Source organism: Setaria viridis, chromosome 5 (assembly GCF_005286985.2).
Source record: "Setaria viridis chromosome 5, Setaria_viridis_v4.0, whole genome shotgun sequence".
In the NCBI taxonomy this organism is placed as follows: domain Eukaryota; kingdom Viridiplantae; phylum Streptophyta; class Magnoliopsida; order Poales; family Poaceae; genus Setaria; species Setaria viridis.
In genome coordinates this window covers 45,763,899-45,778,146 of record NC_048267.2, presented here as the reverse complement: position 1 = coordinate 45,778,146, position 14,248 = coordinate 45,763,899, and the positions used below count along the sequence as shown (strand labels likewise).

General features: G+C 47.4%; 2 protein-coding genes across 2 annotated transcripts; both read left to right on the top strand.

Annotated features, from left to right (window-relative positions):
• Positions 1–2,883: 2,883 nt before the first annotated feature.
• On the top strand, positions 2,884–5,386 carry LOC117857723 (protein LATERAL ROOT PRIMORDIUM 1). The gene is made up of 2 exons (XM_034740551.2): positions 2,884–4,609; positions 4,693–5,386. The coding sequence occupies exons 1-2, from the start codon at positions 3,916–3,918 to the stop codon at positions 5,070–5,072; spliced, it is 1,074 nt and encodes a 357-aa protein (XP_034596442.1). The 5' UTR covers positions 2,884–3,915; the 3' UTR covers positions 5,073–5,386.
• A 4,695-nt stretch (positions 5,387–10,081) lies between these two features.
• On the top strand, positions 10,082–14,160 carry LOC117857526 (disease resistance protein Pik-2). The gene is made up of 2 exons (XM_034740235.2): positions 10,082–11,396; positions 11,963–14,160. Exon 2 carries the CDS (start codon positions 11,980–11,982, stop codon positions 13,879–13,881), a length of 1,902 nt encoding a protein of 633 aa, XP_034596126.1. The 5' UTR covers positions 10,082–11,396; positions 11,963–11,979; the 3' UTR covers positions 13,882–14,160.
• Positions 14,161–14,248: the final 88 nt, after the last annotated feature.

The window sequence follows — 14,248 nt, the reverse complement described above, 5'->3', positions numbered from 1 at the left end:
ACGTAGACTACACCGTCCTGCACCGTAGTTTCCATGTCTGAAATATCTCGGTGTCCAGTCTTGTATCTAAGACTGTTCAAAATCTTGTGATGAGCCATATATGTACGTACGGCACCCAATAGAAGATCTAATGATCAGAAGACAGATTAACTTGGATTGGATGAGTTAAATATTTCGAATGTCCCTGCCGACTGAATCTTCAAGCAGTACCCAAATAACAAATATCTGTACTCCGGCCTATGGCCAGTCATTGGCTACCAACAAGCAAGACTGCTCAAAGACAGCCACATGAGCCGTGAGCGCCCCAAGTCCTGTCGCTGTCCATTGTTTGGTGTGAAGATATACGGTGTGCATTCTTCGTTAGAGCATTATTTGCAATACTCCAACCACCTCTTCTGTCCAAAACGTCAAATAAGTGAGTGCAACGGACGAATCAATGATAAAGCTCCTGATCAAAGCGTTTGGGACTGCCCTTATATGTGCATCATCCGATTCCCTTGGAGCTACTAGATTTTCTCGAGGTAACAATCCGCCCGACGCTCGTAAACATGATCGATGCGCATGCAGCTGATGACGCGGCCGGAGCACGGGCATGATGCGTCACAGGTGGACAGAAAAAGAGCAAGCGAGAGAGGCGGCACGTTTAGCATGTTGGCTCGCAGGAAGCAAAAGCTGACGGAGCCGCAGGCATCCGAGATTTGCGTCTGCCTCTCTGGGCCGGCGAGTTCACTGCTGGAAAAAGCTCTCGACCCCGACGACGACCCCAGCTAGCGCAGCGCCCACGCATTTTGTCACATTCGCATGGTGCATGCAGCTCCATCAGGATCAGCGGATGCCATGTGTTCCAGATCGACCTACTGCAATGCATCGCGTTGGCTCCGACCTTTAAAGGCCGATCCTCTTCGATGGCACTGAAGCTAGCTGCTCTTTTCGTGGGCAAAGCCGGCCGCCGTTATGTTGATCGGCGGATCACCACGCGCCGGGGATCGCGTTGGATTCAATGGTCCTTGGAGCTGCGCGCGCGGTGGCCGCGTGCATGCATGTATGCTCCACCTTAGCGGTGATCCGTCGCTTTGCGGCTTGCTTTCACATGCATGCGCATTGTTGTGATGAGAGGTTGCTGTGATTCTTGCCGGCGCGGCGCCTGGCCTGCTCCGAATCCAAAAGGAGAGGATGGTGGAGTCGTCTGGCTGTCGTTTGGCCGGTTAGGTTAGGTCGCCTTCTTCATATCTGTTCCAGCCAGAGTTCAGACGGCCACGTTTCTTTTGGCTTTAATTTTGGCCGGGCCACCGGGGTAGGGGACCCTGATCAGATGCATCAAGTGGAGTAACCATCACATTCATTATGGAGTGAAACGTGCACAATAGTGCTCCCACTTACCACGAAATACGGCATCTCTCCGAGGTGATCGTTGAGCGTCAACCTTCGGCGGCGCATCAAGATAGCCATTAGTCTGGACAAGACCACACATTAGTGAATTTTATTTAATTGATGATGCAAGCTATTATTGTCTACTGCAGCACCAAACTTACGGCTTGTTTGGATAGACTAATAACACAGGAGTAAGATGTAACCAGTAATTAGGCACTATGTGTGCAACTAGTACAACAATGTAGTCCACGTTCAGCCCTTCTATCATGACTATGCTTCAGTACTGGTACCCAGACAACCTCTTGTAATCTTTAGCTCGAGGTCGTGGTGTCTGCCACATTGCAAATCAAGACATAGCTCGCAGAACCGCTACTTCTAACAGCAAGTAACGTTGACGAAACTATTGGTGGTCTGATAGCTGACGACACGATTGAAACACGTGAAGGGCGACACATGAGCTGACGTTACACTAACTGCACAATTGTGGGGTAACCCGCTAGTTTTGATCATAAATTCCAAAATGACATTTTTGCAATTCAAAATAGCGCCGTGTGCATACAGACATATTTATGCCGTCACGGTTACATCTATGTCAAACAAGACACCCACTTAACTCAAGATGACCACTTAACGTCAAACAAGATATCTCCTTTTATTTTTGTCAAGATATCTCCTTTTTTTTCCTCAATGGATAAAGTCCGTTTGAGTTGTCACTTGCAAAAAAAGGAAATATACTTTTGATTAGGAGTAGGGTATGCGCAATCTTGGAATAAGGAGAGTATTCTAATTTCGCGAGTCCCATTGCACGCGCAATTTTTAGGGCAAGCCTACTGCTTATAGGCCTGAAAATACGGCTACACCCGTACTCTGATAACAATAATCAATCAGTCCAAACACGATGACCTACAAAAAGGTGTGCCTTTCAAATTTTAGATACTGCAAAAAGGAGCAGTAAGTTGACAAGCTAATTTTATCTCATTTTTAATCAAAGGAGGTGCTCCCACCAATCATATTAAGTCAAAATTAAAATTTAATTTTGGTCCCAGCAAATATTGTTTTTAAAGCCTAAAAGACTGTTTGTGTCAAACATTTTGGGTCAATTTGGTGGAGCTCCCACCAGCTCCGGCTTCTCCACTGACGCGCTACTGTAGTGTTAGAGGAGTCGAAGCCGGAGGAGAAAAAAAACTGGCTCCACCGGCTCCTCCTTGATCTGTGAGAGGGAGGGAGAAGAGAGAAAAAAATAGCTCGCGTGAACAGGGTTTCTAGACCCTATTTATTCAGGTAAGAACATTTTCATTGAGCCAGCAACAAACGGAAAGGAGTGGCAACGGAAATGCTGGTACATTGGATTTCTGACTCTGGGTGTGTGGATGTGTGGGATACATGGACACCAATGCTGGTGGTAGTGTAGGCAGCTGCAGGCTAGATCCCTCGGTTGAAGCAGAGCGCTTAGCTTTTAACGCAGCTGCAGGATCGGCAGGCGCAGAAGCAGCGGCCGCAGCAGAAGAAGCTCGTCAGTAGTGGGCAGCGGCAGCGGCAGCAAGGGCAGAGGGCAAGCAACAGGACAAGCGGGCAAGAGGAAGCCAATAAAAAGCCCCCCTCCCCCCCAAAGATAGATAGGGAGTGATCGAGAAGATCTCACAGAGGAATTTCAGTGTCCCCACACCGCCCCTCCACTTAAATCGCCTCCGCTTTCTCTCTCTCTCTCCCAGCCTTCTCTTCGCTGCTGCAGTGGCAGCAGTGCATCACAGCTTTCGTTCTCTCTCTCTCGACCCCTGCTGCCTTTGTTGTTTTGCTTCTCTTCCCTTCCCTTCCCTTCCCTCTCTCCCCCCTCTCATGTCACTCTCCTAGTAGGCTCAAGAAATCGCAATAGAAAAATCACAGCCGGGCTGGGCGAAAGGGAGGGGGAGAAAAAGGAGGAGCTCCCCACTAGATTATCATAGGCCCAGGTATATAGGAGGGGAGGGCAGAGGAGCCGAGTAATTAAGGCGGGGGATAGAGACAGGGCGCTCTAGTGCACTCCCGCTAGCATAGACAGCAGCTGCTGCCGCAGCAGCTGCGAGCCTGAGACCTCAGCTCAGCTCGGTGCTCGGAGGAGACGAGAGGTGGGGAAGAGGAGATTTTTATTCGTTTCCACCACAGGCAGAGAGAGAGAGAGAGAGAGAGCGCGGCCAGCGGCGTCTTCCTTTTTATCTGCTGCTGCTGCGGGCGGCGGCGACTGCTGCTGCTGCTGCTGCTGCGGCTGTAACGAAATCTAGGCTCTATCTACAGGCCGGGGAGCGGCGAGAATTTTAAATCTCCGCTCTCCTCCTCTCGCGTCGCAGCGCTGCGAAATCCATCCCCGGGCCTATAAGTGTGGCTTCGGGACGGCGCTTCCCATCCGACACCGGCGCCTTCGCGGACTGGGTCGCCTCCTCCGCCGCCGCCGGCCGCGGGGACGACCTCTCCCTCGGCTTCAATGCCAGCGCGGCCGCGGCGGCCGCGGCCGCCTCCGGCGCCTCGCTGGGCGCAGGCCTCTGGGGCCCGGCAGCCTCCGCGGCGTCCATGCGACAGGCGGCGGCGCTGAACTACGGGATGGCCGACGTGGGGATGGTCGTCGTCGCGCCCGCCGCGTCCTTCCACCACACGCACCACCACCACCACCACCACGAGGCCGCGGCGGCGGCGGCGGCGGCCGCGGGAGACCCCATCTTCCCGCTGCTCTCCGGGGGCCCCTGCGTGCTTGATCCGGACGCGGCCAAGTCGGGCTCGGGGGCCCCGCCCGGCAGCGCCGCCATCCAGTTCTGGCAGCCGCAGCCGCAGTCGCCGTCCTCGGCAGCGGCCGCTAACCCTAACCCTAGCGCCAGCCCCTTCGCCTACCTCAAGAAGCCCCTCCCGATGCTGGACACCGGCGCCGGCTCCTCCGGCTCCGGCGCCACCACGTGCCAGGACTGCGGCAACCAAGCGAAGAAGGACTGCGGCCACAACCGGTGCCGCACCTGCTGCAAGAGCCGCGGCTTCGACTGCTCCACCCACGTCAAGAGCACCTGGGTCCCCGCCGCCCGACGACGTGAGCGCCAGCACCTCGCCGCCTCCGGCTCCGCCTCCTCCTCGCCCGCGACCGCCTCTGCTGCGGCCGTCGCCTCCGCCTCCGCTTCCAAGAAGCCCCGCCTCCTCTCGTCGCAGACGACCACCTCCCACACATCAACCTCCAACGCCACCACGCCCCGAAGCTTCGACACCACCTCCAGCCACCAAGGTACTATCGCCACTATACCAGTATACATCATGTGTCTCCAGATAGATGGATGCTCACCGAAGCAAGCATTTGTCTCGCTGCAGACGCGTCGTTCAGGGACAGCCTCCCGCGGCAGGTGCGCGCGCCGGCGGTGTTCAAGTGCGTGCGCGTGACGTCCATCGAAGACGGCGAGGACGAGTACGCGTACCAGGCGATGGTCACCATCAACGGCCACCTCTTCAAGGGATTCCTCTACGACCAGGGCCCCGACGACGGCCGCCACGCCGCCACCAGCAACGAGGACTCCACTGCCGGGGTGCCCAACATCTCGGAGCTCCACCTTGGAGCGGCGTCTGCTTCCGGAGCCGGTGGCACCGGCGGCGTGAGGGAAGGCGGCGCCTCGATGGGGCCCACGGAGCTATACGGCGGAGGAGGACAGCATCACATTCTCGGCGGTTCAAGCTATGGTAACACCATGAACTGAGTAGTACGTTCTACACCGATCATTGCCATTCTTTGTTCCTCTTCGTTGCTAGTGGAGTTCAATTTTCTGTCCTTCTTGCCCGCGCCGCCATTAGAGAGGGCACCAATGCATGGTGGCTGTCCAACTTCACCCCATCTTGGTGAAGAAAATTATTAGTGATTCGTTGGTGTATAATAGCATCGATGAAGAATTGTTTTTAGTTGTACTATTGCTACTGCTCTAGCACCAGTTCCTTTTCAAGTTGGGTAGGGAGGAGAATAATTGTTAGGAATTGGAAAGAAGATAGTGCGAGGTTAAAATCTTTTTATGCATAAGATATTGCCTGCTGGTTCTTGGCCTCCGGTTCATGCTCTCTCCTGTTCCCAATGCCTGTCGCTCCATTTCCATATTTGGGGATGTGTTCGCGCCGTGGGGGTCACCTCACCTCGAGCACCTTGAGCCGTGCGCTGTTGTGCCTCGTGATTGATAGAGTAGCATCTTGAGAGAGCTGCAATGTTTGACCCCTCCCTCATTTGATTGGCCCGGCCGCTCTGCTCTTTGCGTGCCTAATTTGGCCACCGGAGCTTGCTGTGAGCTTCACTTGTTTTCGCCGGCACTCCCCCTTTGGTTTCTTCTCGTTTTTCTATGGGTAGGTGTGGAAGGCATGGATTCTTTCCCTGGCCTTGTGACGTGTGGAGGAGCATCTTCTACTACTACGTGCATTGGGACTTGTATCCTGGAGGCCAATGTGTAATGCATGTGATGGGATAATCCTTGCGCTTAGAATATTATAAACCATCTTGATCAAGCATGTTACTCCCGTCCTATGTTAGAGCCTGCCTTACCGCCGGTGATGCCGCTTCTTCCTTCTTTGGACACGTTCAGGGGAAGGATGCAGGTCATGGTGGCCTCCTGCTCCCCCTTCTCCTTATTTTTTGTGCAAGCCCCCATATTTATTCCTTGTGCCGGATCCCGTCGTGGTTGACAAGATGTGAAACGAAAGAAAGGTGGTGATGGAAAAAGCAATTCCATGCACTGTCTGCTCCTTTTGGGGTCGGGTGTTTTGATTTGGTTCGTTGTATTTGATTGCAGTACTCCATTTTTGCAATCAGTGAACATTTTTGCATAGCTAAAGCCTTTTTAACAAGTTGGACTAACTCTCTGTTAGAACACAAGTTCACAGCACATATGGGTGGCATCCGCGGTCATGAGCTCTGGAGCACTTTTAAAAATTTGGGATTGGTGTTGTTGTGCAATCTTGTCATCATCAAAGCTGCTATTATCTCATGTAGTACGTGTGATGATGGCATTGGTCCATATCGTCTTGTCGACTGTTGTCAACCGTCAGGGAGCACGGCCACTGTTCACTTTGCTTCTTTATTCTTTGCTGTAGATAGTCGTGGCGAATGCGTCCATCTCGGGCACCGCGAATTGTGGTGGTACTGTCTTCCAAACTGAATATTTGTTTAGCTCTTACTGTTCCAGGTCATGGTACCTTTAGTTTGTGGTAGGCTACTTTTGCTATTCATAAGACTCTTTACTTGAATGGCTTTTCTGACTTTACCAATTGAAGTATTCTTTTAACATCACAATATGGTATTTAGAATTTGTGATCGGTATTGTTTTCAGTTTGTTCTTACTGTTCCAGGTCATGCTACCTTTAGTTTGTTAACTAGGCTAGAGAGTTTATCTGGGTTTGGTGATGAAGAAACGTGTGCCACTTGACAGACTGATGGCATGATTGGTGCGATCGTTTTGCATGCAGTGTGGATGTATCTGCAATGTGCACATTTGTCACATGCATACATTTGCTTGTTAGCAAGTTGCGATTTCTGATACGTCTCTTTTCTGAACAATAAATAAGATCCATCTAGAAATGTGGACGTCTGTTTGCTGTCTTTTTGTTATCATGCCAATCCAGTTGACTATCCAACCTTCAGTTGGCTACGTTAGTTACTTACCTGCAGTTAAAGTGTTGTACACATATGACTGATTTTTGTATCCTGCCATTGATATTTCAATATATTTATGTGTATTTGGACAGAATTCAAGCCATGTTTCTTTTATTCAAAATATCTAATGTTCCAGTTCCATAAATCAGCAAAAGTTTTTTCTCCTTGAGCATTCAACCTTCTTTCTACCATGTTAGTTCCAATTTTTATACTTTGAGGCTTAATAATAGAAGACAGTAGTTTAGAGTACTAAATTTGCTGTGTTCCCATTCATATAATTTCCTTCAACCGCTTGATAAGTACTCATCTTCCTTACTACATTAAGTGAGATAATGGCTCTTGCAAAATTGTGGTAGGCTGGTTTAAATGTTCTGGTATATTCCATCAACAAACCGAGATCAATACTTACCATCATGTGTCGTAAGCCTCAACTAGCGATTTTGATCATTTTAGTGGGGAAGACAATTTGTTGCCGTGATTATTGAGTTATTGTGGGGCGTCAGGAGGAGTACTTTCATATTAAGTGTCTGATAGCTTCATCTTTCGTAAGCTGTTTGAAGCTCAAACCGACAATTTGTTTGCAATGATGACAAAATAAGGCTTGCTTGCAATTCTGTTGGATTAAGAGCAACCTTGTATCTAATTGCTATTGCCTTGTGTACACTTTTCATGCATAGATAAAGCCTAAATAGGGGAGTTTAGGGAACAGGAATTTTGATGCGAATGCATATTTAAAGATGTCTGTTGTAATCAATTCTGTGTTTGATGGATAGTGCATGATTGGTTTATTTGTCGAGATAAAAAGAATTATTAATGGTTGCTTGAATGGGTTTCTCGTGAACATGAGGCAATTGTACATCTAGCCATCATTTATGCCTTGTTTGTCCTCTATGGATTTATTGGGTATAGTTCTTATTTCACTTGTTTGGTGTATTACATGTCATTCAGGAGATTAGGAGGTAATATTGCTGCTTTGAATTTACCCATTGTTATGAATGATATATACCAGGTGCACAAAGGTAGCTTCTAATAGTTTCTAGTACTCTTGCACCTGTCAGTTTATCTTTTGGAATGTACAGGCTACAGAGTCCCTCATATTTGTCTTGTCAAGAGCATTTTTATCTGCCATTGGGAGTTTACTGCGCACAGCATATATCTCTATATCTTTAAAAAGCATGATGTGTTTTTTTTCTTCTTCTGTGCCTACAGAGTACAGACAATCGCATCTGTCCCTGTTTTTTTTTAGTGTTGACTTTATTAGCCAGTTGATTTGTGAAGAAATTACATATTTGTGAAACCAAAGTTTGGGTAAATACTGATTCCAGTTGAGTGTTGCACTGGCTCTACAGGGAATTATATGTTTGTATTTTTTTGGAAATGATTATATGTTTCTATCGTTGACTTTAGCCAGTTGACTGTGCCTATTGGCAAATAAATTACTTGTTCTGAAGCTAAAGTTTGGGTAAATATGGATTCATATATTGAGTGCACTGGCTCTGCAGGGAATTATGTGATTTTGTGATACAGCTTGTTCGCAATTTATCATGTGCTCTGCATGCGGTTGTGTCATGTGTTGTGCCTTTTTTTTTTACGGCAATCTCAATCTGCCAGGACAAAAACCTGGCAAGTGTTTGTGGTATTAATTGTTCTATCTAGTATCAGTTCTAAATTATGCAGGTGAGGCTTTAATCTTGAATTGGAAGAGATGAATATAATAATGCTGATACTCATGAAATATTGCGTTATAAAGCATTGAAGGCAATTGCATAGATTGGGTTACTAGCACTGTGTGGGGAACGTGTTTGTGCGTTTTTTCCCCCGCCTTCAGTCATCATTGTATCACCTTTGCTTGCAGTTTACTGCATCTTGTTGTGAATATGTATTCGGCATTTGTCTCTGCTTTTATTTTAGCATGCTTCAGCCTTTTGTTTTCCCTTTTCGTGTTGTTGCCTTGCTTTTGCAGTTCCTCCTGCACAAATTGTCCGGCTCTGACGAGTGAAGGACGCTACAATGTGCAGAACTAAAAGCAGCGGTGATGATCAAACGATCATGGCATGATGAAAAAGGTAAAGATATAGGTGATGGAATTTTAACTGCTCGAGAGCGTCACCTACCAAGGTAGCTTCTCTCGTGCATATATGTTCTTCAGCCGGGGCAAGGTCGCGTGTAATGGCGAAAAGCCTACATACCCGAGTTCTATTCTAGTCCATATGTCAATCTGCTCAATTTTGTCGCCAAATGCTGGATGAGCTCATGAGCATGCAAACTTGCTCGATGCATGCAGCGTTATAGTTTCTTGCCTGGCTTGTGTTGTTCTTACCACCATGAATTATTTCGTCATCTCGACCCGTGAATCTACAGGGTGATTACTGAAAGGTGAAGGGAGATATTTCTCTCCAGCTTGCAAATGTGCTGCGTCGAAAGGTAGCATTCCGTGGCATGGCCATCCATTCGAGTGTCCTTGCTGGGTAGGGAGGCCTACTGCTACTAGGTAGGGGTCATGGAAACCCTAGGGCCGGCGTAGGGACATAGCTTTTGCAAGATGGAGATGTGTGCTCGGCCGGCTGTGGTACAGGGCACAGGTCCCGTCACGAGTGTCGCCTTTTTAACCTGTCACTCCCCCGATGCTCCGTCGCCCGTCGCTGTAGTAGTAGAAGAATACAATTGCACGCCGGGCGACCACACGTTTCGCCGCGCGGTCGCCGTCGAGATCGGCCGGCGGCTGGGCTTCCTTCCGACCCACCCGTTCGGCCGGGAACAGTGCCGAACCGATCGAACGTGTGCATGGTGGTGGAGCCAGTGCTCAACAGGCACAGGGGTCCGGTCCGGACATCGGCTCGGCGTGGCGCACCGTGCGGTTGTCGAGGATGGAGTTGACTGAACCGTGGCGTGGAGACGCTGTTGCGTGCCGGCAAGGTGTTGTTGACGTGACATGTGTTGGTCCACCCCTTCCCCTTCCCCTTCCCCTTCCCTGTTGGTCGGACGGAGAGACGTGCGTCCCTGTTGTCGTTGCCAGCATCTCTCGCATCCGTCGCACGCGACGCGACCCAACGGGCAAGCGCACACGGTTGCTCCTCATCGTGTGAGCGTGCGTTTGTTCGGAGACAAGGTAGGGTAGGATGGTCATGTTCTTATTTTTTTTAATGATTCATCCTATTTTTTTTTTATCGAAAGGATGGTATGGATGTTGATTTCACACTGTTAGACACATTTAAGCGAGGGCGTCCAATGACCCCGTCCGCTCGATTTTGACGGACGCTGCGATCCCGCATAATAGAGGAACATTCCTACAAGAGGATAACCATATGGTCCTCATCCAAGTACCTTCAAAATTAGGATCGTCGGAGTACACATTCATGTAATTCGTAGGATCCAAAACACAGTGCAATTTACAATCTATCCTGAACGAGTTCATTCACCAATAACAGCTCCTGGACACGTGCATTTAAATTTATTAGGCTGTTTCGAAAATATTTTGAACACAGAGTAATTTGAAGGGGATCAAATAAAATGATCAAAGTACACCAGTAGTACGGACACTAACCAACCGTGCCCCCCTACTCCGCAATCAAATGAAATGGGCCGCTTGCCTCCTCTCCTGGGTTTACTCAACAACAAACAGCCCGCAAAAATTGCAAGCCGGCCCACCCGAGGCCCGATCGATGGCAGCGACGAAGGGGATAGCGTAGTCGCCGTCGGGGGGAGGATGGGACACCGACTCTCCCGCTCCTCCATCTCAGCATTTCCGGGCAGCATGCTTCCTTTCCACCGCAGAACTAGCATCATGCGCGCGGGGGCAGAGAAAAGATTCAAACATGGACACCATCTTGTATACAGTACAACTAATCTACAGGGACGACCTCAATCTCCATTGCTACTCGTTACAAGTTGTTGAACAATCGATCCTCGGATATCTATGGTTATATTATCCCTAACAGTACCGAGCTTTTATCTCGTTTTACTATTCTGCTAGTAAATATGCATGTACGTTGCTACGGGTTAAGGTCATACAATTATGTAGGGTTTATCATATATAGAACGCGATCTTATCTCTAATTCTTTTTTTTTTTATCCAAGTTGGTGAGAATTTTGTGCCGCATGTCACTTGCCCTGGCAAGCTTCGCTGCCGCCGCATAGCATAGCGTGTATACGTTAGTAGGTGTAGACCCGCTACTCAGCCCAAATAGCATGCATGCGCGGCCAACTCGCATCGACGCTTCTGAGCATCAGAGCATGTGTCGATCGTATAGATTCCGATGACCGATCCATTTAGACGCTTCTGAGCATGTGTAAATAGTAATGGGAGTTCTTCCTCCATGCCAGATCCGGTCATAGAGACATTGGATGTCAGCCAGCTTGCCCACAGGATCCGAGACAACCTGAAGGACAAGAGGTGATTCACCGGGCCAACATTTTAGCTGGACTTTTCTTTCCTATGCATATTCTTTCATTTTTATGCAGTTTCAGTTAATTTATGAGTAGTTCAGTTATTTTTATGCTTGGGTTGACTAGGGATGTGCTTCGGTTATTTGGCTTTACTAAAATATTGATTGTCAGTGAAAGTTCAGTTCACATTATTTACCTGTATGCTTACAGTGACTTAGAACTGGATGTGAAATAATAGGACAAAGTCAGAAGCAAAATCTGCCCGTCCTTTACTAAAAGCTTCTCACTACTACCAGTTGGTTCCTATGAGCTGAGTTTGCTACAAGCTTGCCATTGCATGGATCTGAAGATCCCATTTGCAGGATTAGGAAAAAATAATCTATAATTATTTTTGTTGATATTTCTTTTATGATGCTCCAATTGATTTTTGGGTTTGCATGTTTGTATAGGTTGGATTTGTTTGCGCATCAATATCATATCCTTCATGTGTTATACTTCTAGCAATGCATCTGTATGATTTTTCTTCCTTTTGCTTGCCTAGCTAATCACTGTTACGTCGGAATGCCATTCTAGGTACCTGATCATCATTGATGAGTTGTGGGAAATATCAGCATGGAATAATATTAGCAAGTGTTCTCCCTGAGAACACTTTTGATAGCATCATTATCACAACTACTAGAAATGAGCTTGTTGCCAATGCATGCTGCTCAAGGTATCATCCTGGTCACTTCGTGCATAAAGTAGCATCTCTGAAGGACCTTGACTCAAGGACATTGTTTTTTGGTCGAATTTTCGGTTCTGAAGACAACCTCCCTCATGTTTTGGAAGAAGTGTCCATGAAAATTCTGAAAAAGTGTGCTGGTTTGCCACTAGCCATAGTCTGCATATCGAGCTTTTTGGCTGCTACATCGCCAGATGCAAAAAAGTGGGACAAAGCTTACAACTCTTTAGGGTCTGAGATTGAAAGCAATGATGGTCTCCGTAGATTGAGGCAAGCTCTAAAGGTTGGTTATGATGATCTTCCTCAACATCTCAAGGTCTGCCGTCTGTATCTCAGTGCATTTCCTGAGAATTGCAAAATCGAAAGGGATCGGTTGACATGTCGATGGATAGCAGAAGGATTTGTAGATGAAAAGCCCGGTAAGACCGTGCAGGAAGTAGCCGAAGACTACTTTAGTGAACTAATTGAACAGAGCATGATCCTGGCAGTTGATTTTGATTGTTTTGGTGAAACTCATGCATGCAGAATTCATGATATGATATTTGAATTGATCTCAATGGAGTCATTTGAAGAGAACTTTGTTACACTCATAGGTAATCGCCGTGGTACATCCACACAACGACCTTATGTCCGTCGGCTATCTCTGAACTGTGGCAACGCAACAGATGGCTTAGACTGTTCAAGTTTGAATATGCCTCATGCTCGATCATTGGCAGTTAATGGGAACATTGACAACCTTGATTCTGTTCCTCTGTGCAGATTCCTGAGGATGTTGGATTTTGAATGCTGTCACGGCGTAAACAGTAGACACCTGAAGGACATTGGTCAATTGTTCCTGCTGAAATACTTGAGTTTTAAGAGCACATGGATCAGCGAACTGCCGGCACAAATTGGTGAACTAAAATGTCTGGAGACCCTGGACTTGACGCAAACGTACGTACGAGAGCTACCAGTGGAAGTTACTCGGCTGCAGAGGCTGGTATATTTGCTTGCTGGTGGAGCAGAGCTTCCTAAAGGTATTGGAAACATGAGGTCTCTACAACTACTATGCATTAGGGTTGCTGGTAAGAGGTCTAGGGAAGCTGTGGAGGAGTTACTTTGGTTAACCAATTTGAGAAAACTCGAGATGTCCTACGTAGGCGTACACCCGAGAGGAAGAAAGTCTAAAGGTGGGAGTCTGGATACTTTGCCTAAGATAATCAGCAAACTCGGCAAGTGCAAGCTCCGATTTCTGCATTTAAATTTATTGGGTTATTATATCGGTTTATACCTACAAATCCAGCTCTTAACTTCAGCACCTGATCATCTTCAAAGTCTGCGAATAAGAGGTGACCATGGTTTTCAGAGTGTGCCAGTGTGGATTAGATCACTCAATCATCTCACTGATCTGGAATTAACTGTCAGAATGGTGGGCGCACAAGACCTAAAAATATTTGCAGGACTGCCTAGGCTTGTCCGATTTCGACTCACCATAAAAGAACCATCTACAGAAGGTATCATCATTCCGGGATCCAGCCTTCCCTGTCTCAAGGAGCTATTTATCAGTTGTAGGATCATGCCAGTGTCCTTCAGTCAAGGTGTCATGCCTAAGCTTGAGAATTTTGAGTTACAGTTCCGTGCTTACCAAGAAGATTTAAAGTTTATTCGCCATACTATAGATCATCTCCAATCTATTAAGGAATTCCAGTTCACAATAGCAGTTCACAGGGGTCTCAGTGATCGTCAAGTTGAACACTTAAAGGAGTCCTTCAAGAGTGCTGTTTTCGTGTAGAACCCTGCAGTGCATTAGCTGCAATATACATGGACCAGTAAACAATAACAGGAAAGAGCATTACGGATGGGAAAAAAAATCCTTGATGAGGTGAATGATTTCACTAGCATGTGTGTATTGTCAGCGTTACCAGTTACATTATTCTTCGCATAAACTATGTTGTAGACTTGTACCATATACAACATCCTACTTTATTTTGAGTTCTGTCGGTAAGTTATGAGAGTTCTTGTACCTGAACTTAATTCTTATAAATGTTGTATGATAACGAGGATTGCTCCAGATGTTCAACATTTGTACCACATTTTTCTTCATGTATGATATGATAATAATGCATATGGAATACATAACTAAACAAAGGATTCTCCCA

Coding starts and splice junctions, on each gene's coding strand:
- LOC117857526 (XM_034740235.2), top strand. CDS start 11,980: ATGAGTTGTGGGAAATATCAGCATGGAATAATATTAGCAAGTGTTCTC.
- LOC117857723 (XM_034740551.2), top strand. CDS start 3,916: ATGCGACAGGCGGCGGCGCTGAACTACGGGATGGCCGACGTGGGGATG. Junction 4,610..4,692: donor CACCACCTCCAGCCACCAAG/GTACTATCGCCA, acceptor GTCTCGCTGCAG/ACGCGTCGTTCAGGGACAGC.